The 25004-nt window shown below is 43.9% G+C and overlaps 1 protein-coding gene across 1 annotated transcript in view; it reads left to right on the forward strand.

Annotated features, from left to right (window-relative positions):
• HSBP (heat shock factor binding protein) overlaps positions 1-25004 on the forward strand; it is a 33925-nt gene extending 8921 nt beyond the window's left edge. Inside the window, exons 2-5 of the mRNA XM_086518407.1 lie at positions 23255-23317; positions 24039-24062; positions 24142-24184; positions 24674-25004. Coding sequence (XP_086374533.1) covers positions 23255-23317; positions 24039-24062; positions 24142-24184; positions 24674-24789 — 246 coding nt within the window. The 3' untranslated portion in view covers positions 24790-25004. The remainder of the gene's footprint in view (positions 1-23254; positions 23318-24038; positions 24063-24141; positions 24185-24673) is intronic.

Below are 25004 nucleotides of genomic sequence, written 5' to 3' on the forward strand. Positions count from 1 at the left end.
TCTGTTCAATCACAAGTGACATGAATGTGTTATGCGTCGTTTGGAAGTGGGAAAGAGAGCATATTATGCATTTGAGAACATGTGTAACGTGGGAAACATCAAGTGTCGGGTTCTCAAAGAAGAACCTTTTTGACGCATGGTGACACCGGTTCTTCTTTATAGAGTTGAAGTGTGAGGCAGGAGCATCTCAAAGTCTACTTAGAAAGAGTTTGAGAATGTCTAAAAGCGTTTTTCTACAAACTTTTTCTAAGTTAAGACAGAAACACCATATATGCACCTACTTCTTGAGTCGGGATCTCTTTCAATTGAGGTTATGGGTATGGAAAGGGTTGTGGAGTACATGATAAAGATGCGTCAAAACCCCTCACATCGACTTCCTACAATTGCATGGGAAGCAAGCAAAAAAGTTAAAAAGACGCATAAAAGCAAGATCTTGAGCACGGGATGGATGCAAGACATAAAGAAGTGGTTTGGGAGATGGGATGCATTACACTTGTTACACGATGCTTCAATTGACTCCGAAGTGAATGAAGCTTTTCTACAACACCAATGTATTACGGCTTGGGAGAAATCCGGTCGGTTACGCTTCCTACATTACACCACCCATATTGCCCCCAACTACAAAACCACGTTCTTCGTTGAGAGAGGAAACCTACACACACTTATATGCTTGAGCCTATCCCCTTGTCAGTGATATGCACTATCGCAGCCATTCGGCTTAGCTCCACTCGCTTCGATGCGAGATAGGACATTGATGCAACGGAGAAGAGTGAAATCGATTGTGCACACTGCACATTATGCTCATTGCAAATTTGAGAGTTTGAGTACCACACACTACTAGGGTGCTCAACTTTTGGTCACATCCGAACTTTCGTTGCACCTGACATTGGTATAAGAGCTTTTAAGATTTTGCACTAATCCCCACAATTTTGGAGCATCGAGAGTTACTCATCATACACATACTACATCACATGTAACTTTGGTCCCATAATCATATTCGATCTTCGAGGACGATAATAAAATTTATCTACCTATCTATCTCTCTCCCCCCTCTCGTTGTGCCAATGTCAGATGTCTTTTTTTTTGCAGTAAAAGTGGGGCATTACATAAGATCGACCATAGGTCAATATACAAGAAAATGGGAAAACCCCTAAAAGGTATACAAGGAAATCATGGGGAAAAATCTCAATTCAAACCACAGGATACATCTAGGGATAAAGATACTCTAATCAGGTGTTGAATTTTAGCTATCTGGTGTACAAGCGAGAAATCAATAGCAACTTACAGACAGAAACTACAAAATCATTGAACTTGAAGAGAGAGAGAGAGAGAGAGAGAGAGAGAGAGAGAGAGAGAGAGAGAGTTCTATTATCGTCGTCGGAGGTCAAATATGACCTATGGGACCAAATGAACATGTCACGTGGTGTGAGTGGAGGTCATAAGTGCCTTTCGATGTTCAAAAATGGTTGAAATGAGCGTCGCAATAGAGAGTCCACATCGTGGTTGGAAAAGGAAGGTATGTATGGAGAGTTCATGGCTGAATTTATGGGAAAAAGAGGACTTAATGTGGTCAAAAGTTGAGCACTCAAGTAGTGTGTGGTACTCACTCTCTCGCACTTGACGAGGGCATAAGGTGCAAAGTCGATGAGACTCCTCGCCAATGCCCCAACGTCCTGTCTCGCAGCGTAGAGAATGGGAGTTAAGACGAATGGAGGCAATGGTGCGGATCGCACTCAACGAGATGGGCTCAAGGATGTAGGGATGGGTTTGGTTACCTCGTTCGAAGAAGAAGAGAGATTTGTAGTTTGTGGCAATGTGTGGTGTAATGACTGAAGCGGGAACCTCCGGATTTCTCCCAAGCCGTGATACATTGGCGTTGTAAGAAGGCCTCATTAACTTGGGAGTCGATCGACGCATCCTTGATCAAGTGACATGCATCCCATCTTCCAAACCATCTTCCCCGAACTTAGTATTTTTCTCTTGCTTGTCTTTTGGACCCTTTTGACTTGCTTCATATGCGATTCTAGGAAGTCGATACAAAGGACTACGTTGTGTCTTAAGCATATACTCCACAACCCTTTGCATGCCCATGACCTCAATGGGAAGCAATCCGGACTCAAGAAGTAAGAGCATGTAGGGTGTTTGTGTCTCGACTTGGAGAAAGTTGGTGAGAAAATGCTTTTGGACATTCTTAGACTCTTTCCAAGTAGACTTCTTGATGCTACCACCCCACACCTCCACTCCATAAAGAAGCACCGGTATCACCAATGTGTCAAAGAGATACTTTTTGAGAGTCCAACACTTGATCTCTCCAGCATTGCACATGTTCTCAAATGCATAATAAGCTTTCTTTCCAGCTTCCAAACGACACATTGCGCAATCCTTCCATTTATGATCGGATGGAACCTCAAGGCTAAGGTACTTGAAGCTATCTACCCCTTCAAGTTGCTCATTGTTGTATACAATGCATGGATTTTCGTCTGCATTGAGGGTCTTTACAACATAGTTACAAGGGACGGAGGGGACGGACCCTAGGGACGGGGGACGTCCGATTCCGGGATGGGGACGGACGGCAAATGGGTTGCCAAGTGGGAACGCAGGCAAAACGTCCGGGGGACGGCAGGAGACTTTTTTAAAAATTTAAAAAACTGATCATTTCTAGTGGCTAGTTCCTCTCCAATAGCCATATGTTTGAACTTTGAAGCACCCCAATGGCTATAAAATCCACCCTTTGGTCTTCATTTCTCGATGTTTTATAAGCACATAAGACTCATGTTCTTTGGTCCTGACTTTTGCCGTCTCGTCCTCGTCCCCATTTCCGACCCCGACCCGCCGTCCCATGTAACTATGCTTTACAAGCATAACCTTGGTTTGGATCCATTGACGATGAGCCTGCTATGTAGGCAAAAGCGTTCCAAGAGACACCATAAGCTTTTGTGCATCTTCTAAGGTATGTGCCAAGAGCACTACATCATCGGCATAAAGCAAAAGCATGATCACCGCATTTCCGATCTTAACCTCTTCTATGCCTTCTTGTTGCATCAAATCAAGAACCATGCATTCCAATTCATCAATGAGTAGCCCAAAGAGGGTTGGGGAAAGTGGGCATCCTTGTTTGACACCAATGGTGCTTGCAAAAAATTCTGAAATTCCATCTCCCCTACGTAGTCGACATATCACTTTTTTGTAGATGCGAAAGACTGCATACATAAATTCTTTCGGCACTTGAAGGCTTTGCATACATCTCCAAAGATTTCCTCGCGGTACCATATCAAAAGCTTTCTTGAAATCCACAATGCAACAATACAACTTTTTTCCTTTCAATTGGGACGCTTCCATAAGAACTCGAAGAGTGACAAGGTGATCAATAGTACTAGTGCTATGATGCTTTCGAAAACCTGCTTGGCCAAGCGCACGTTTGCTGTTCTTTTCTGTCCATTCACTTATTTTCATCTCCATGATACATCCAAATAACTTTGCCATCAAAGAATTAACCATTATAGTGCGATAGTTGTTCACATTGTTTACATCTCCTCCTTTGTGCAAAGGTTTGATCCAATTTGCACTCCAATCATGAGGCATGCCATGCTGAAGTGTAAGGTTAAACATATCGTGTATCCAATATCGTGTTTTCTTGCTTGTCCATTTAATCATTTGCGCCTTGACACCTTGAAGGTCCCCTGCCTTGCGAGTAGCAAGTTTCTCAAGCGTGTGACACATCTTCAATGGCAAAGAAGGGAGGCATAAACGGAAGGGAGCTACAACACTCCATCTTATCAACATTGGGCTGCTCATAGAGGTTCTTGCAATGCGTATACATATCCTCAAGAGTCAAGTCACCAAAGCTCTCAACACGCTTGTCTTTTACATTTTGCCAAAACTTGCCACATGCATGTGCTTTCTCTTGCGCTAAAAGAAGTTGTTTTTTGACTTCCTACCTTCTCCTCTTTTTTGAACATGTTAGGTGTAGTGGAATGAATGTTTGAACTTTGCTCAAGATGAGTGCTCCGAACTATGCTCAAGGTTCCTTTTGTTCTTATAGAAGGGAGAGTCTTCTGTTCTTAATGAGAGTGCAATGGACACAAACAAAGTGAATGGACATTGTGCGTGAAGGTGCATGAGACTGAGAGATAGAGAAGAGAATACGACACCAGAGACGTTAAATCTCCTCCAAAGGCCTCTCTCTCTATGGCGAGAGCGGTCTACTATTGATTGCAATCTCTACAATGCTTGGACTTGCCGATGATGTCGACGACGATGAGGACGACGACGAGACGGGCTGAAATCTGTAAACGCTAAGGGCTGAAATCTGCAAATCTTTATCTGCTGAATTTTGACTATATTGGGGACGATGTCGATGGCGACGATGCGACGACTACGTGTTGAAAACGTAGATGCTGAAATCTGCGTTTCCAGGCTGAAACTGTAAACCTTGCGGAAACTGACCGTGCGGCGAGGAACTGCTACGGGCAGGTGAGATCTGCGAGGTTCGGGCCTTGATCTGCGGTGTCTAACTGCTGAAAACTGAAAACGCTGATGTTCCTTGATGTTCCGTCGCGGATCTGCAAAACGCCGGGGCTGACCTGCAAACCAAAAATGCTAGGGCTGAAAACTGATCTGCTGTCGCCGGATGTCCTGCAAATGTAAAATGCTAGGCTGATCTATGGTTCTGTTGTCGCCGGGAATCTGCAAATGCAAAAACGTTGGTTGATCTCGGGTCTTGAAGCAAAACGCTAGCCTCTTTGCTGTGTAGCAAAAACGCTAGGCCTTGTTGGGGGTTCTTGCTAAGAAGGTGCCTGTTGAGCGGTGCTCCTGCTGCCTCTTCTGCCAATTAGTGCTAGTCTAGGTTTGCTTATATACAAACTTACTCAATTTGCCCTACCTACTTTCCAACAAAAGTCAATTAAAATAATAAGTGAAAAATGTCAAAAATAGGTAAAATAGGCTGAATGCAGCGGAAAATTCTCCTGAAGGATTCTGATGGATTCTAATGGGAATGCTTATGATCATGCTGTGTGCAACCAGAGGATATGCATCTATATTAAGTGTCTGGGCATGCACAGTCTGCGAGCAGACTCACAAATGTGCCAGATCACTTCCTATTCTAGACTAACTTGACTGAACTGAACCTTGATCATGCTGTAGCTTGTCCACGGACACATAGGGTTGGATGTGTCACATGACATCCCCTCCTTTTCAAAGTGAGATACTGGTACCGAACTGTATGGCGTCGAGGGAGATCGCCAGTAGCATCCGGAATCCTAGAAGGCACTCGTCATCGGCCCACTCGAATGTGTGGGTCGTGCGGTACTTGAACTTCATAAAGGTCTACAACGCTTGCTTCTTTGGGCCGCGCCGAAAGCGACACAAAGTTTTGTGTGGCTCCTTCGATGCTTCAACTTCGTCGAGAGTCACGCTTCTATCTTCTTCAAGAATCTCCATAGCTGAAAATTCTTGAAACCATTTCCAACACAGAAGCATGAATATAACCATTCCATGTAAAGTGAGTGGAAAAAATCTCGTCTTCCTAAAAGACTGCGCATGCAATGTAGATTGAACAATTAGACGAAGTGCCAACCCGTTCACCACACACACGCAAACAATGAGATCGAATCTTGTTGTGTTGATCTAAATCAATCAACTGTGGCAATTCACAATGGAAATGCCCATGCTTGGTGCTCATACTTTCATGTGCTCTTTCTACAAATGTGTCATGCCAAGGAAGAGACATGGAATGTGACTTCTTAAAATGCATACTTTTCAGCTTTTCATGAACAATCCGCATACATCCGTGCTCATTCATGAGTGAAACGTGCTCAACGTCCAATATGTCATGCCTAGGAAAAGGGATCACATAAAAACGCTGACTAAAATACAGGAAACGATCACGAATGAAACACTTGAACAATGCGTGCGTATGAATCATACGAATACATAATACTTCCTGTGAGGTTTCTTTGAATCTAGGCTCGAGAGCCAAGATCGGTTCTTCTTGAAGAGCCAAATTTGCAACGAGGTTAGCTTTGCTAGAAAAAGTATCAACTAACACATCATCCTTGTGAACAATCACATCATCTTCATGCAACTCATCATGCTTGTGAGAAATCACATCTTGATCATGCAAATCATCATGCTTGTCAGTGTCGTCCAAATCATCATGCTCATCATATCATTCAAATCATCATGCAAATCATCATGCTTCTCAGAATCATGCAAATCCTGTGTGTCATGTTTGGGAGAAGAAGAGATTGAGAGAGTCTCCATCTCCTGAATCTCTTGCATCTGTGCCTGCACTTGAGAAAAGAGTCGCAAGAACTCTTGTCACGTGACACATCCAACCCTATGTGTCCGTGGACAAGCTTAAACATAACAGGGTTCAGTCAGTCTAGTCAGTTTAGATTAGAAGTGATCTGGCACTTTTGTGAGTCTATTCGTAGACCGTGCATACCAAAGCTCTAATGTATGCGGATTGTTCATAAAAAGCTGAAAAGTATGCATTCAAGGAAGTCACATTCCATGTCTCTTACTTGGCATGACACATTCGTAGAAAGAGCACATGAAAGATTGAGCACCAATCATGGGCTTTTCCGTTGTGAATTGCCACAGTTGATTGCTCTAGATCATAAGAGAAAGATTCGATCTCATTGTTTGCCTGTGTTTGATGAACGGGTTGTCACTCCGTCTCTATGTTCATCTACATTGCATACACAGTCTTTAGAGAAGACAAGATTTTTTCCACTCACTTTACTTGGAATAGGTATGTTCATGGTTTTGTGTTGGAAATGGTTTCAGGAATTTTCAGCCATGGAGATTCTTGACGAAGAAAGAAGCATGACACTCGACGAAGTTGAAGCATTGAAGTAGCCACACAAAACTTTGTGTCGCTTTCAGCGCGGCCCAAAGAAGCAAGCGTTGCAAACCTTTATGAAGTTCAAGTACCGCACGACCCACACATCAGAGTGGGCCGGCGAAGAGTCCCTTCCAGGATTCCGAATGCTATTGGCGATCTCCCCTCGACGCCATACAGTTCGGTACCAGTACCTCACTTTGAAAAGGAGGGGATGTCACGTGACACATCCAACCCTATGTGTCCGTGGACAAGCTTCAGCATAACAGGGTTCAGTCAATCCAGTCAGTTTAGACTGGAAGTGATCTGGCACTTTAATGAGTCTCTTCATAGACCGTGCATGCCCAGTTACTTAGTATAGATGCATATCCTCTGGTTGCACACAGCATGATCATCAATATTCCCATGAGAATCCATTAGAATCAGTGAGGGGATTTTTCCAGTGCATTTAGGCTATTTTACCTATTTTTGGCATTTTTCACTTATTAATTTAAGTGACTTTCCAACAAAAGTAGGTAGGGCAATTTGGGTAAGAAAATATATAAGCAAACCAAAGCTAGCACTCTTGGGCAGATGAGCAAGGAGCACAACAGGCCACAGGCAGCAGGTACTCCCCTCTCTCAGCAGACACCTCCAAGTCCCTTGGCGATTTTCACCAACCCTTCAGCCTAGCGTTTTTGATCATCGCCAACATCCCCTACAAGCTGGCGTTTTTTAGCAATCCTCTCATCGCCAACATCCCCTACTTCGTAGCGTTTTTCATTATCGCTAGCAAGGCTGCAAGCACTAGCGTTGTCAGCCGTCATTTGCATCAGACAAGGCAGCGTTTTCAGCACCAAGGACAAGAACGTTTTCAGCCCTAGACACTTGTAGAAGAACACCATTTTCAGCCTCTTAAAAACGCAACCAAACCAGCGTTTTCAGCAGCCGCGAACCAGCCCCAGATTTTCAGCAATAGCGTTTTGTGGACAGCACTTAAAAGGTCGCAGATTTCAGCCCTTAGGTCATCGTCGTCGTCGTCCCTGTCGTCGTCACCGACATAGTCCCAAGTTGCATCAGTTTCCATGCATCATCATTGTACCACTTTGTGCAATCAATAGTAGACCACTCTCGTCGACGAGAATGGGGCCTTCAGAGGAGGGTTTTACGTCGTCTCTGGTGTCGTATCTCTCTTCTCTCTCTATCTCTCACTCTCATACACTTGCACGCACAATATCCATTCACTTTGATTGTGATCATAGCATTATCTCATGAAGAACGGAAGGCTTTACCTTCCATAAGAACAAAAGGAACCTTGAGCACAGTTCGGAGCACTCATCTTGAGCAAAGCGCAAACATTCATTCCGCTGCACCTTACATTGGTATCAGAGCTTTGGCAATGTTCTGTATCACTCAAGGAAAGAACCAGAAGAATCACAAGAATTTTTTTCGCTTGTTGCGGTCGCACGAACCCAAGTTTGCTTGGGCGTGTCGATTCCTAATCGTGTTTTTGAAGAGTGACAAGAATCCCAAGAAAGAAGGGCTTGTCCAGTCTCCCCTTGTGTCTCTTTTCACTCATTGAGAGCAGACCGTGCTTTTAGCGGCCGGCCAATCGACTTGAGGTGGGAAAAAGCAACCTTGGTGTGAGTGCAAGGCCGCCAAGGGGTGCGCCCGCAGAAAGGAGTAGAACTCGGGTGAAGAGAAGATCCTTCTCAAACGCGGTTTGCAAGCGAAAGAAAACCTCAAGAACCTCAAGAACCCAAAACCCTCAAGAACCCAAGAACCCAAGAACCCAAGTTCCTCGTGGACGTAAGAACCAAAACTCCGAAGAACCCAAGTTCCTCGTGAACTTAAGAACCCAAGACCACAAGAACCCACACGAACCCACGACTTCAAAATGGTCATTACTCGAAGGGGAATGGATACTTCGCTTGGAGGTGATGAGCATGAGAGAGGCGAAGAATAATTTTCCCCACCAGGAGGTTTTTTTGACTCTTCCCCATCTACGACAAGGATTGCACTAACTCCTATGAAGGAATTGCCGCAGTTGTTTATGGACAGGAAGTTAGAACACGACGAAAGATGGGCAGCCATAGATCGTGACTACGAAGAAAGAATCGCAGCCATAGATCGTGAATACGATGCAAGAATGGAAGCCATGGAGTGTCTTTACGACTTGGAAGAAAAAGAAAGTGAAGCCAAATTGAGAGAACAAAGCAAGATAAGCAGAATTTGATCGCTAGAACAAAGCCATCAAAGAAAAGAGCGATCAACACATGAAAGAGTTCTTGCGTTTTCTCAAGTTCAGGCACACATGATGCAAGAGATTCGAGAAAAGGAGACTCTCTCAGTCTCTTCTTCTCCCAAGCATGACACACAAGATTTGCATGATTATGATAAGCATGATGATTTGATTGACTGTGATCCCTTTTACTAGGCATGACATATTGTACGTTGAGCACGTTTCACTCATGAATGAGAACGAATGTATGCGGATTGTTCATGAAAAGTATGCATTCAAGGAAGTCACATTCAATGTTTCTTCCTTGGCATGACACATTCGTAGAAAGAGCACATGAAAGATTGAGCACCAAGCATGGGCATTTCCGTTGTGAATTGCCACAATTGATTGCTCTAGATCATAAGAGAAAGATTCGATCTCATTGTTTGCATGTGTTTGATGAACGGGTTGTCACTCCGTCTCTATGTTCATCTACATTGCATACACAGTCTTTAGAGAAGACAAGATTTTTTCCACTCACTTTACATGGAATAGGTATGTTCATGGTTTTGTGTTGGAAATGGTTTCAGGAATTTTCAGCCATGGAGATTCTTGACGAAGAAAGAAACATGACACTCGACAAAGTTGAAGCATTGAAGAAGCCACACAAAACTTTGTGTCGCTTTCGGCGCGGCCCAAAGAAGCAAGCGTTGCAGACCTTTATGAAGTTCAAGTACCGCATGACCCACACATCAGAGTGGGCCGGCGAAGAGTCTCTTCCAGGATTTCGGATGCTATTGGCGATCTCCCTCGACGCCATACAGTTCGGTACCAGTACCTCACTTTGAAAAGGAGGGGATGTCACGTGACACATCCAACCCTATGTGTCCGTGGACAAGCTTCAGCATAACAGGGTTCAGTCAGTCCAGTCAGTTTAGATTGGAAGTGATCTGACACTTTTGTGAGTCTCTTCGTAGACCGTGCATGCCCAATCACTTAGTGTAGATGCATATCCTCTGGTTGCACACAGCATGATCATCAGTATTCCCATCAGAATCAGTTAGGGGATTTTTCCAGTGCATTTAGGCTATTTTACCTATTTTTGGCATTTTTCACTTATTAATTTAAGTGACTTTCCAACAAAAGTAGGTAGGGCAATTTGGGTAAGAAAATATATAAGCAAACCAAAGCTAGCACTCTTGGGCAGATGAGCAAGGAGCACAACGGGCCACAGGCAACAGGTACTCCCCTCTCTCAGCAGACACCTCCAAGTCCCGTGGCGATTTCCACCAACCCTTCAGCCTAGCGTTTTTTATCATCGCCAACATCCCCTACAAGCTGGTGTTTTTCGCAAGGTGGTAAGGTACGTAAGGTACGGTACGTATTCGGTACGACCTGTACGTAGTACCGAATGGATAGAGTTGTTAGGTACGTAAAATTCGTAGGTTTTTTTTTTTTATAATTCCAAAAACCTACAATACGGTCTATACTTGATAAAAAATTCATAAGTATCACTCCAAGGATGTTAGTTCACTATTCTATAAACCAAGGCAAAGCTTTCATACGAGTTCCTGATCGTGCTTGCCCTCCTATATTCACCACCGCAATGACGTTCGTGTGTGCTCTATAAATGCAAGTTGTGTCGAAATGTCTACAAAACTAGGTGTTGGGATAAGGCTAAAGAAAGGCAAACCAAAAATTCTTGCCACAATAGGGTTTATTTCCACATATTACCCACAGCACTGCGGCCAAAAAAAAAAAGAAAAAAAAAGAAAAAGCGTACAGTACGAATCCGTACGGTACGGACATACCGTACCGTACATATCCGTACGTACGTACGGATCCTACCTTGGTTTTTCAGCAATCCTCTCATCGCCAACATCCCCTACTCCCTAGCGTTTTTCATTATGGCTAGCAAGGCTGCAAGCACTAGCGTTTTCAGCCTTCATTTGCATCAGACAAGGCAGTGTTTTCAGCACCAAGGACAACAGCGTTTTCAGCCCTAGACACTTGCAGAAGAACACCATTTTCAGCCTCTTAAAAACGCAGCCAAACCAGCGTTTTCAGCAGCCCCGAACCAGCCCCAGATTTTCAGCAATAGCGTTTTGTGGACAGCAGTTAAAAGGTCGCAGATTTCAGCCCTTAGGTCATTGTCGTCGTCCCCGTCGTCGTCACTGACATAGTCCCAAGTTGCATCAGTTTCCATGCATCGTCATTGTACCACTTTGTGCAATCAATAGTAGACCACTCTCGCCGACGAGAGTCGGGCCTTCGGAGGAGGGTTCTACAACGTCTCTGGTGTCGTATCTCTCTTTTCTCTCTATCTCTCAGTCTCATACACTTGCACACACAGTATCCATTTACTTTGATTGTGATCATAGCATTATCTCATTAAGAACGGAAGGCTCTACCTTCCATAAGAACAAAAGGAACCTTGAGCACAGTTTGGAGCACTCATCTTGAGCAAAGCGCAAACATTCATTCCGCTGCACTTAACAACTCTTTCATGTGTCGGTCGCTCTATTCTTGTCTTGCTTTGGCTGCCTTTCTTTCTGCTTTGCTTTTTGCGTGTCTCCGATCCATCTGCTTTTCTTTCTGCGTGTTTGCGATCCATTTCTGCTTTTGTTTCTGCGTGTCTTGCTTCGCGCTCTAACTTCATGTCCATCACCATCTTGTCGAAAGGCTCCATAGGAGTTAGTGCAATTCTTGACGTAGATGGGGGACCGTCGGAAAAACCTCCTGGTGGGGAAAATTCTTCTTCGCCTCTCTCATGCTCATCACCTCTAAGCGAAATATCCATTCCGCTTCGAGTGATGACTATCCACTGAAGTCGTGGGTTGTTGTGGGTTGTTGTGGTCTTGGGTTCTTAAGTTCACGAGGAACTTGGGGTCTTGAGTTCTTGGGGGTCTTGAATCTTGAGGATCTTGAGGTTCTTCTTTAGCTTGCAATTTGTGTTAGAGAAGGATCTTCTCTTCACCCTAGTTCTGCTCTTTTCCGCGGGCGCACCCCTTGGCGGCCTTGGCTCACACCAAGGTTGCTTTTTCCCACCTCATGTCGATTGGCCGGCCGCTAAGTGCGGTCTGCTCTTAGTGAGTGAAAAGAGGCACAAGGGGAGGTTAGACAAGCCCTTCTTTCTTGGGATTCCTATCACTCTTCAAAAACACAATTAGGAATCGACACGCCCAAGCGAACTTGGGTTCGTGCGACCGCAACAAGCAAAAAATTTCTTGTGATTTTTGTGGTTCTTTCCTTGAGTGATACAGAACACTGCCAAAGCTCTGATACCAATGTTAAGTGCAGCGGAATGAATGGTTGAACTTTGCTCAAGATGAGTGCTCCGAACTATGCTCAAGGTTCCTTCTGTTCTTATCGAAGGGAGAGCCTTCCGTTCTTAATGAGAGAGTGCAATGGACACAAACAAAGTGAATGGACACTGTGCGTGAAGGTGCATGAGACTGAGAGATAGAGAAGAGAATACGACACCAGAGACGTAACACCCTCCTCCGAAGGCCCCACTCTCTATGGCGAGAGCAGTCTACTATTGATTGCACAATCTCTACAATGCTTGGACTTGCCGACGATGAGGACGACGACGAGACGGGCTGAAATTTGAAAACGCTAAGAGCTGAAATCTGCAAATCTTTATTTACTGAATTCTGACTCGATATCGGGGACGATGTCAATGGCGACGATGCGACGACGACGTGCTGAAAATGCAGATGCTGAAATCTGCGTTTTCCAGGCTGAAATTGTAAACCTTGTGGAAACTGACCGTGCGGCGAGGAACTGCTGCGGGAAGGTGAGATCTGCGAGGTTCGGGACTTGATCTGCGGTGTCTAACTGCTGAAAACTGAAAACGCTGATGTTCCTTGATGCTCCGTCGCGGTAAATCTGCAAAACGTCGGGGCTGATCTACAAACCAAAAACGCTAGGGCTGAAAACTGATTTGCTGTCGCCGGATGTCTTGCAAATGCAAAACGCTAGGCTGATCTGTGGTTTTGTTGTCGCCGGGAATCTGCAAATGCAAAAGCCCGGCTGATCTGGGGTCTTGAAGCAAAACGCTAGCCTCTCTACTGTGTAGCAAAAACGCTAGGCCTTGCTGGGGGTTCCTGCTAAGAAGGTGCCTGTTGAGCGGTGCTCCTGTTGCCTCTTCTACCAATTAGTGCTAGTATAGGTTTGCTTATATACAAACTTACTCAATTTGCCCTACCTACTTTCCAACAAAAGTCACTTAAAATAAGTGAAAAATGTCAAAAATAGGTAAAATAGGCTAAATGCAGTGGAAAATTCCCCTGAAGGATTCTGATGGATTCTAATGGGAATGCTTATGATCATGCTGTGTGCAACCAGAGGATATGCATCTATACTAAGTGTCTGGGCATGCACGGTCTGCGAACAGACTCACAAAAGTGCTAGATCACTTCCTATTCTAGAGTGACTTGACTGAACTAAACCCTGATCATGCTGTTGTCCACAGACACATAGGGTTGGATGTGTCACGTGACAGAACAATTGCTTTGTATGTGTGTCAACGTTCCAAGGAAACTTCCTTGTCTTTGCTTGCATCCAACCTTAGCAAGTGTTTTCGGGCTTGACTACATTCCATGTCAAACCATTTCTTCTTGGTGCTACCGTTCTTAGACCTTTTGCAAGACACGTGTTCCACCAAAAAGCATTCCTTCGCACAAGAGCAAATTACTTCTTTGAAAACTTTCCACTTGCATTGTAATGTTGGGCTCTCTTTATGCTCTGTCATGCTTAACATTTGGTCCACAATATCAGCATATATAAGTGCTCGTTTGAAGTCTAGACGTAAGTAGAAATGATTCACATCATGATTGGAGGCTACATGTTCTGGTCTTTTACCACACTTGAGGTCAATACATAACATCCTATAATCCGATTCCGGATTCCATTCACCAAGTGTAAAGCTTTGTATGCATTCTAGAGTGGCTTCCGAAAACAACATATAGTCAATCACGCTATCACCATTGTGCTTTCTACATGTAAAGTCATTGGTGCCTTGCCATAAAGATACACCATTTGCAATAAGCTTTCCGATACTATTGCACATATGTAGAAGTGACTTTCCATAGTGATCTAGTTCTTTTGTATCATTAGAACTTCGATTATACATGTATCAGTCATTCATTCTTCTTGAGACATGCAGCATGTCGACTTGTTGTGTGTCGTGTTGTAACGTATTTGTGCGAGCATTCATGTCTCCAAAGACAATGACTTCACCATGGTCCTTATAATAAGCAATGTCTTCCTCTAGTTCAACAAAGGACTGATATCCAAGCGTGCATAAAAGTTGGAGTCATAGTGAGGAACGTAGCAACCAGCCACAAACATGACTTGACCATTTGGTGGGCTGATTTTTAGCCATAAGTAGCGTTTATACTTATCTTCTTTGACAATGGAAACATCTTTCAAATCCTTTTTGGTCATACATGCTACGTCTCCTTGGCCTCTTCGTTGCTTTGCATTTTTGGCCCACATCAAAGAATGCACATCGTATTTGTCAAATCCAAGAATTCGTTGCGCATCATGCTCCCATGTTTCGACAAGAAGTATCACATCGGAGTCATTGGTAAGCTCATCAATGCCAATTCCCGCATTCCATGGATACCCGTTACAATTCCAAAAGCTTATTCGCAAGCGTGAGTTGGTCTCATAGATCATGTGTCCCTATTTGTTGGGTGGACTTGCATCCTCCTTAAGTGGCTTTTCTTCTTGAGGTGATACCTTAACCTTCTTGCTTCTTTCCTCATATGCTTTGCGACGTACATTTTGTTGCATAAGAGTGCGATCCTCATATACATTACAACCCGTTTCTTTGAGGTAGATCAAAGTATTGTCAAGGATGATCTTTCTCTTTACCTCATCAACCATGGTACATACAATAGGTCTTTCTCCTGAGCGAGGGACTCCTTGTTTTCCAACTCGATGTGCACCATAAGCCATGATTCCAGACATACCAAAGTATGTAGCAAAAAACTCTTCAATAGCAACCGCAAGAATTGGGGTGTTTCCATGCTTTCCTCCTTGATTCCACGAATGACGATGTTCTTTAAAGAGCGTTTTTGCCGTTCTTACAATTCTTGAGTATCCACATTCTACATTCTTTGCTTGGACAACGGGCTTGCGTGATAAAAGATGTAGAAACCACATTATCCTTACATATATCAGCCTATGATTTGGATGCATTTCTCATTTCACATACATCATGTCGTATTGTATCTATCGTTTTCTCTTTCAATACATAATCACTCTCAACTTTGCTCAAGCGTTCTTTCAATACATTCATGTCAACAAGAGAGCGCTTACATTGTTGAACTTCATTCTCAAGATACATCAAGCGTGTTGTTTGCATTTCAAGAACCTTCTTGAGGTGCTCATTCTCCACAACAAGAACTCTTAAAGTGCCATTCTCCATTGCAAGTGCGCGCAGCTCTTCACCTTGCTTGTTGACGGTTTCTTGTAATGAGACCAAGTAAGCCATGATCATTGCTTCCGTTGTAGACGATGTAGTTGGATCAGCATCCAAATTCCTTGGAGATTTTGCATCATTCTCCATGGCGAGTGTGAAGTTTTTCACCCTTGCGAGTTTTGTCCGACATTGCCTTCAAGTCGGCAACAAAAACACAAAGTTTTGACAGTCTTTTCAATTCTGAGCTGTTGTTACAACAAAACCCTGCATTGCCCATAAAAATTCTGTCTTTACATCAATGCGTAGAGGGCTTCGTGCTCTTCGATTGAGGCTATAGATCACCTAAATCGCAGTTTGAATGAAGAAGTTATGATCAAAAGAGTGAACTGCTGTCTACTAGGTCAAAAAACGTTTGAGAGAGAGAGAGAGAGAGAGAGAGAGAGAGAGAGAGAGAGAGAGAGAGAGAGAGAGAGAGAGAGAGAGAAGAAGAAGAAGAAGAAGAAGAAGAAGGAGGAGTATTTTAACGTCGTGGGAAACTATCCCAAGAGACCTTAAAGATCTATCCAACGAGGAGAGTTGAATTCAAGACGTGTTATTCAAGAGGGAATGGCATTATCCTACACATTTCCAGCTAGTTGCTTAGCTCACATACAATAGTATTAGGATTCTATAGTATCCCTTTTTTTAAGAACTTTTTATTTTTGGTACTCAGACATTGTATCAGATTCCTTGCGTTGTAACTGTTTGGTCTCATAGGTCATTTTGGCCTTTTGAAGACGTTAACATAATGTTAGGTGCAGCGAAATGAATGTTTGCGCTTTGCTCAAGATGAGTGCTCCGAACTGTGCTCAATGTTCCTTTTGTTCTTATGGAAGGTAGAGCCTTCCGCTCTTAACGAGAGAATGCTATGATCACAAACAAAGTGAATGGACACTGTGCGTGCAAGTGTATGAGACTGAGAGATAGAGAGAGAAGAGAGATACGACACCAGAGACGTAAAACCCTCTTCCGAAGGCCCCACTCTCGTCGGCGAGCGTGATCTATTTATGATTGCACAATCTGGTACAATGGTAATGCATGAGACTGATGCAAGACTAGGCTATGTCGACGATGACGACGGTAATGACGAAGTCGACCTAAGGGCTGAAATCTGCAATCTTGCTTCTGCTGTCCAAAAACGCTATGGGCTGAAATCTACGATTGAGTCAAAACGCTGATTCGGGGGCTCTTTTCTGTGGGTCTTTGACGTTGAAAATCTGCAGGTTTAGGGTTGGAAACTGAGGTTCTTCATGGCTGAAAACTGATGGTTCTGCTGTTGCCGGATGGCCTGCAACTGCAAAACGTTAGGTCTCTTGTTGAGTCTTCTGTCGCCAGGGATCTGCAAGAGCAAAAACACTGGTTGATCTGGTCCAAAAACGCTAGGTGGTGGCTGTGGAGCAAAAACACTAGGGCTTGGGGTTCTGCTGAGAAGTTGCCTGTTGAGCGAGTGCTCCTGCTGCCTCTTCTACCAAATAGTGCTAGCTCTAGTTTACTTATATACAAACTTAGCAAAATTACCCTACCTACTTTTGTTGGAAAGTCACTTAAAATTAATGAGTGAAAAATGTCAAAAATAGGTAAAATAGGCTAAATGCATTGGAAAATTCCCCTGTAGGATTCTGATGGGAATACTGATGATCATGCTGTGTGCAACCAGAGGATATGCATCTACACCAAGTGATTGGGCATGGACGGTCTACGAATAGACTCACAAAAGTGCCAGATCACTTTTAATCTAGACTGACTGGACCCTGATCATGCTGTAGCTTGTCCACGGACACAGGGGGTTGGATGTGTCACGTGACATCCCCTCCTTTTCAAAGTGAGGTACTGGAACCGGACTGTATGGCGTCGAGGGAGATCGCCAATAGCATCCGGAATCTTGGAAGGGACTCTTCGCCGGCGCACTCCGATGTGTGGGTCGTGCGGTACTTGAACTTCATAAAGGTCTGCAACGCTTGCTTCTTTGGGCCGTGCCGAAAGCGATAGTCTTTTGTGGCTCCTTCGATGCTTCAACTTTGTCGAGAGTCATGCTTCGTTCTTCTTCAAGAATCTCCGAGGCTGAAAATTCCTGAAACCACTTCCAACACAAAAACATGAATATACCCATTCCATGTAAGGTGACTGGAAAAAATCTTGTCTTCCTCAAAGACTGTGCATGCAATGTAGATGAACAAAGAGACGGAGTGCCAAACCGTTCACCACACACACGCAAACAATGAGATCGAATCTTTCTTTTATGATCTAAAGCAATCAATTGTGGCAATTCACAACGGAAATGCCCATGCTTGGTGCTCATACTTTCTTGTGCTCTTTCGACCACTGTGTCGTGCCAAGGAAGAGACATGGAATGTGACTTCCTTGAATGCATACTTTTCAGCTTTTCATGAACAATCCGCATACATTCGTGCTCATTCATGAGTGGAACGTGCTCAACGTACAATATGTCATGCCTAGGAAAAGGGATCACATAAAGACGCTGACTGAAATACAGGAAACAATCACAAATGAAACACTCTAACAATGTGTGCATATCAATCATCCGAACACATAATACTTCCTGTGAGGGTTCTTTGGACCTAGGCTCGAGAGCCAAGATCGCTTCTTCCTGAATGATCGAATCGTCTTGTGGGGGTTCTTTGGATCTCGACTCGAAAGCCAAGATCGGTTCTTCGTGATTGATTGAATCTATAACGAGGTTAGCTTCGCTAGAAAAAGCATCCACTAACACATCATCCTTGTGAACAATCACATCATCTTCATGCAACTCATCATACTTGTGAGAAATCACATCTTGATCATGCAAATCATCATGCTCGTGAGAAATCACATCTTGATCATGCAAATCATCATGCTTGTCATTGTCATTCAAATCATCATGCTCATCCTTATCATCCAAATCATCATGCAAGTCATTGTCAATCAAATCATGATCATGCTTCACACAATCATGCAAATCCTGTGTATCATGCTTTGGAGAAGAAGAGACTGAGAGATTCTCCTTTTCCTGATTCTCTTGCATCTGTGCCTGAATTTGAGAAAAGAGTCGCAACATCTCTTGCATTCTTGCTTTGGTCTCGCGATCAAATTTTGCTTGTCTTGCTTTGTTCTCGCGATCAAATTTGGCTTGACTTTCTTTTTCTTCTGTCACAAAGGGGAGCGCATAACAATATAAAATACATTCGGATAAATAGATTTTATCACTTATTACTGAAGCCAAAGGATATAGAGAGAAATAGATAGAGAGAGAGATAGAGAGTGAGAAGATCGACACAGTACTGGGGACCAGAAGATGGGCTGGTCCCCCCCCTTAAAGAGAATTCTTTATTAGGGAGAATCTTTTTACAAGCACAAGAACCGGAGAAAATCCCTCCGTTCTAAATCTCTGGCTTGATAGTCGTTCCTTCCCGTAAGGGAAATCCGAGAGACCATCTCTCAATCCTTTCTCCGTCTGTACTCGGAATTGAGACTCCACAGACAATTTGTGAATTCTGTTTTCGGAATTCCCAAGCGTAGGCCGAAGCCTTCTCGCTTCTCCTTCGCGATGAAGTGCCTGCAAACACACACGCAAACACGCGACAACAATTCGTTTGGCGAATCCACAATAGATACCTGTCGCTCTTGCGCGGGAAAAGCGACTTCCGTGCTTTGTAGTCCCGCGCGATCTCTTGCGTCTTTTGGCGGCAGAGTCTTCTCTTGTTGGCGTTGGTAACCTCCTTTCCGTGAGGGCATGTGGTGCTTTTATAGCTCCTTCACCACGGCACGAATAGCTGCTCAAGGAGAGATCGTGGCCATTTTTTTTTTTCGATTTTTTTTTTTCCCTTTCTTTTCTACCCGAAATAGGGAGAGAGAATTCGTTGGCTGGTTTTGTTGCTTTATTCTCCAAGTGGCTGCCCACTTATTAAGTGGACGGCCGGCATATTTTTAAAATTGGTCTGAACCTGCCCAAAAACTCAATAAAACCTTATAAGTTAAAAACAATGCTTTCACAGCACTTCCCAGGCGTCCCTGGATGCAACCACATGAACAAATGCAATGCAAACATAGATTCCTCGCGCGAAAGCGTCTGCTCTTTCCCGAAAAACTCGTTAAAATATTCCGCTTTTTAAGAAAAGCTTCTCAGAACCCATCTTTATTCTTGTGCTTGCGTCTTTACGCGTATTCCTCTTTCCAGTTCGGATTTCCTCTCGACTATGGATATCCCCTTTCTGATGCACCCGTCACCCACCTTGTGACGCATCAAGAATACCCATCACCTAGTCCTTTCCTACCGAACTTACGGTACAATCCCCTTCACGATGCTCTATGTCACCCATCCTATGACGCATCAGAGATGTCCGTTCTCGGATGGTCGGATACTTCTTTCCGATGCTCCCTGTCACCCATCCGATGTGACGCATCAGAAGTACCCATTCCTGGTGGCCTTACAGATATTCCCGTTCTCAGTGCTCCCATCATTACTTTTAATGACGCACTAGGAATACTCTGTACTCGGATGTCTCCAGTGAGAAAAACCCTCTCACTTAAAATTCCAATAATTCATTTAGAATTATTTTTCCTGTTGTTCCAAGCGAGAAACCCTCTCACTTATAAATCCAATAATTCATTTAGAATTATTTTTCTGTCAGATAAAGCCAATTTAGCAACATCTTCCAAGTCGTACTGATGCTCTATGGCTTCCCTTCACTTGCATCGAATTCACGATCTATGGCTGGCCTTCTTGCTTCGTAGTCACGATCTATGGCTGCCCTTCTTTCTTTGTAGTTGAACTTCCTGTCCATAACCAACTGCGGCAACTCCTTCATAGGAGTGAGTGCAATCTTTGTCGTAGATGGGGAAGGGGGAGGGTCGGAAAAACCTCCTGGTGGGGAGAATTCTTCTTCGCCTATCTCATTACCTCCAAGCGAAGTATCCATTCCGCTTCGAGTGATGACCATTCTGAAGTCGTGGGTTCTTGTGGGTTCTTAAGTTCACGAGGAACTTGGGTTGTTGGGGGTCTTGGGTTGTTAAGTTCACGAGGAACTTGGGTTCTTGGGGTTCTTGAGGTTTTCTTTCGCTTGCAATCTGTGTTTGAGAAGGATCTTCTCTTCACCCGAGTTCTACTCCTTTCCGCGGGCGCACCCCTTGGCGGCCTTGCGCTCACACCAAGGTTGCTTTTTCCCACCTCATGTTGATTGGCCGGCCGCTAAGTGCACGGTCTGCTCTCAGTGAGTGAAAAGAGACACAAGGGAAGGTTGGACAAGCCCTTCTTTCCTGGATTCTTGTCACTCTTCAAAAACACGATTAGGAATCGACATGCCCAAGCGAACTTGGGTTCGTGCGACCTCAACAAGTAAAAAAATTTATGTGGTTCTTGTGGTTCTTTCCTTGAGTTATACAGAACACTGCCAAAGCTCTGATACCAATGTTAGGTGCAGCTGAATGAATGTCTGTGCTTTGCTCAAGATGAGTGCTCCGAACTGTGCTCAATGTTCCTTTTGTTCGTATGGAAGGTAGAGTCTTCCGTTCTTAATGAGAGAATGCTATGATCACAAACAAAGTGAATGGACACTGTGCGTGCAAGTGTATGAGAGTGAGAGATAGAGAGAGAAGAGAGATACGACACCAGAGACGTTGTAAAACCCTCCTTCGAAGGCCCCACTCTTGTCGGCGAGAGTGGTCTACTTATGTTGCACAATCTGGTACAATGGTGATGCATGAGACTCATGCAAGACTAGGCTATGTCGACGATGACGACGGTAATGACGAAGTCGACCTAAGGGCTGATATTTGCAATCTTGCTACTGCTGTCCAAAAACGTTATGGGCTGAAATCTGCGATTGAGTCAAAAACGCTGATTCGTGGGCTCTTTTCTGTGGGTCTTTGACGCTGAAAATCTGCAGGTTTAAGGCTGAAAACTGAGGTTCTTCATGGCTGAAAACTGATGGTTTTGCTGTCGCCGGATGGCATGCAACTGCAAAACGCTAGGTCTCTTGTTGAGTCTTCTGTTGCCACGGATCTGCAAGAGCAAAAACACTGGCTGATCTGGTCCAAAAACGCTAGGTGGTTGCTGTGGAGCAAAAACGCTAGGGCTTGGGGTTCTGCTGAGAAGTTGCCTGTTGAGCGAGTGCTCCTGCTGCCTCTTCTGCCAAATAGTGCTAGCTCTAGTTTGCTTATATACAAACTTAGCAAAATTGCTCTACCTACTTTTGTTGGGAAGTCACTTAAATTAATAAGTGAAAAATGTCAAAAATAGGGAAAATAGGCTAAATGCATTGGAAAATTCCCCTGATGGAATCTGATGGATTCTAATGGGAATGCTGATGATCATGCTGTGTGCAACCAGAGGATATGCATCTATGCTAAGTGATTGGGCATGGACGGTCTACGAATAGACTCACAAAAGTGCCAGATCACTTCTAATCTAGACTGACTGGACTGACTGAACCTTGATCATGCTGTAGCTTGTCCACGGACACATAGGGTTGGATGTGTCACGTGACATAACATTTCATTTTATTTCATTTCTCTCTCGTCGGATAGATCTTTGAGGTCTCTTAGGATAGTTTTCCACGACGTTAAAATTCTCTCCTTCTTCTTCTTCTTCTTCTCTCTCTCTCTCTCTTTCTCTCTCCCTCTCTCTCATTCTTAGATGTCATGTCTCTCTCTACCTCAGTGATCTCTCTTCTCAACAATTGCCTTGCATATGTATGTGGCATTGCAGGTGTTCTCTAGTGGTCAGAGGATCTTGTTGGAGTCGAGGTGTCCATTGGATGAGAGGCCAGTCCATGTCTTCATTTCATCCTCCGCTACCTATTCCGACCTTTGGGGGTTGTCTTGTGTTGCTACACTAGGTTTCTCTACGTGGTGATTGTCATCGATGAGCTATCTGATGCTTTGTTTTGGTCTCTTCCTCTATAACTTTTTCAGCGACTTGTTCCGTGGTTGGCCACTTTGTTAGCTTCCTTGTGCGACTTGATCGGTGTCATCTCAAGATTCTCAACCTTGGTCGTCATCACATTGGTGTTGTACAGTCGTTGTTTTGGGGGATTTGACTCTTATTCCTTTGAGATTTTCTTCTTGTCCAGATTTGTGAGAATTCCTGCATTTTTCTCAGCGTCTCTTCTTGAGGGGGTGTGTTAGAGAGTTTCATGTTCACCTTACAGATGCTTTTCCTCCTGCACTGGCCCTTGGTTGTGGGTTGGCTACCGGTTGTTGGACAGGGATTTCAGGCACACTTAGGGTTTGCGTAGGCACTTTCCCGTCTTAGGCGTCTTCTGGCCATTTTATTATCATTAGGATGAGGGTTCTATTTTTGGTTGTAGTATTTGATGGAGATATTTGCCCTACCTTACCTTGACTCACTATATATGTGGCCTAGGGGGACTCTTTGTACTTAGTCTTTTATCATTTGCAGAGTTTGCCATTTGGAGTTATTGGGCTCGCCCAGCCTTTTGTCCATCTATCTCTCTTCTCTCTCTCGTGCATTGTCTCTTTCCTCTCTCCTTCCGCTGCACACTCTGACAAACCTTTGGGGTCATTGAGGATTTTGTGCAGATGGTTCGAGGTGCCCTTCTCTTAGAAGCTGCTGGTCTTGCCCCCCTTAGATAGCTCATGCCCTTTTTACCATGTTTAGGAGAGGCTTTTTCGCCTGGCTTATGTAAAGAGGGCTTGCCTCTATTCAAGTTATCTGGTTGTGTTCGGTGATATCTCTGGGGCTGAAGAAATTGATAAGTGATTTTGGTTTCGATTGTAGGATGGCAGGGGGCATGGTGAAACAGGTGACTCGGGTCAAAGCACAGCGGATCTGACGGCCTTTGTAAGTTTGTGATCCTATTTTATTTTTATTTTCTGGGAACGGGAAGGGGCCTTGTACTGATGTTTTGACTGCACTTACACTCTTTCATTGCTGGTAGATTCAGAGCTCGTCACAACATAAGAACATAGTTTATTTTTGTACATGGCTTTTCTTCATTAGGATTGTCTATGGGCTTTACTTTTTAAAGCTGAACGCATTGCAAGCTCTCTCATGGATTATTGGTGCATTGTGTGCCTTCTTTTCCTCATGATGCACGCCAAGCAATTCCATGTTCTCCCAGGAGAACTTTAGGAGGTCACAAACTTTCTTCTAAAGACGTGTGGAGCTTGAGGCTTCAAATCTCTCTCTCTCTCTCTCTCTCTCTCTCTCTCTCTCTCTCTCTCTCTCTCTCTCGGGATAGTTTCCTACGACGTTAAAACAATCTTCTTCTCGGGTGTGTGTGTGTGCGTGCTAATAAAAAGAGGAAAGTGGTATAACCTTTCTATCACCCAAGTGTGGTAGATTGGTTATGCCATTTCCCGCTTGAATAACAGGTCTTGAGTTCAACTCTCCTCGTCGGCTAGATCTTTAAGGTCTCTTGGGATAGTTTCCTACGACGTTAAAACAATCTTCTTCTCTCTCTCTCTCCCTCTCTCTCTCTCTCTCTCTCATGCTCAACATTGACTAGGAGAGATCTTACAAAAAATGCTAATAGCTCTACTGTCATTATGTTGTTGTGCAGGTCCAAAATCTTCTTCAACAAATGGTAAGCGAATTATCTACTGTAGTTTTTGGTCTTTATGATGTATTTGTTTGAGGAGCTTTTCAACTATGATTCTGAGCAGCAAGCGAGATTCCAAACAATGTCGGAGTCTATCATCACAAAAAATATCCTTTTTTGCATTTTAGGAGGTGGCATGTCATCCCACTTATTTACTGCTTGTTTCTCTAACTTTGAATAGCGCTGATTAGCATAAGTAAGACTTGGTTGTAGTCTTGAATTAGTATTTTCCGACCAGCTCTTGTGAGTATTATGAGAAGTGAGGTGCTATGTTACATTCAGTCAAGGTTGTTGATAGTCATGCTTTGCCCTAATGAAAACCTAGGGTGCTTGCTGCGCTTTGTCAATTTCTTTGTTTTGAGTTTTTGTTTTGCTGTTGGAACCCGAATGCGCGCATGTCGTGTGCTCTGATGCTAGCTGGTGAACATTGTCTGTATATTACGAGACATAGAGAAGAATTTTGGTTAAAGACAAGTTCGTGTTTGATTCATGTTAGCTACTCTCTCTCTCTCTCTCTCTCTCTCTCTCTCTCTCTCTCTCTCTCTCTCTCTCAAAGTTCTTCAGTGCCAATGGATGTTGCCTTAACAAAAGCTCACTTGATGAAATGGGATCTCGAATTGATGACCTGGAGAAGAGCATTAGCGATCTGACCAAGGAGATCGGTGTTGAAATGCCATCCTCGAAGTCTGGCGGCGACGAGAAACCAGAGTGACATTCTGATCTATAAAATGTGTACATTTGGCCCAATTGTCTTGAGTTTTTTAATTTATCACCCAGTACAAGCCTGCAGCCATGTATGATGACGTCAAAGCTATTCGTATATGGTGATTATACATGCCTTCTGCAGTTTATGATACAATTCATGATGATCTAAGCATACCATTAAAGTAACGGACTGATTGTGAATGCTATAAGCTGCTTAGCATT

This window comes from Adiantum capillus-veneris, chromosome 8 (genome assembly GCF_014529385.1).
Source record: "Adiantum capillus-veneris isolate H3 chromosome 8, ASM1452938v2, whole genome shotgun sequence".
Lineage (NCBI taxonomy): Eukaryota > Viridiplantae > Streptophyta > Polypodiopsida > Polypodiales > Pteridaceae > Adiantum > Adiantum capillus-veneris.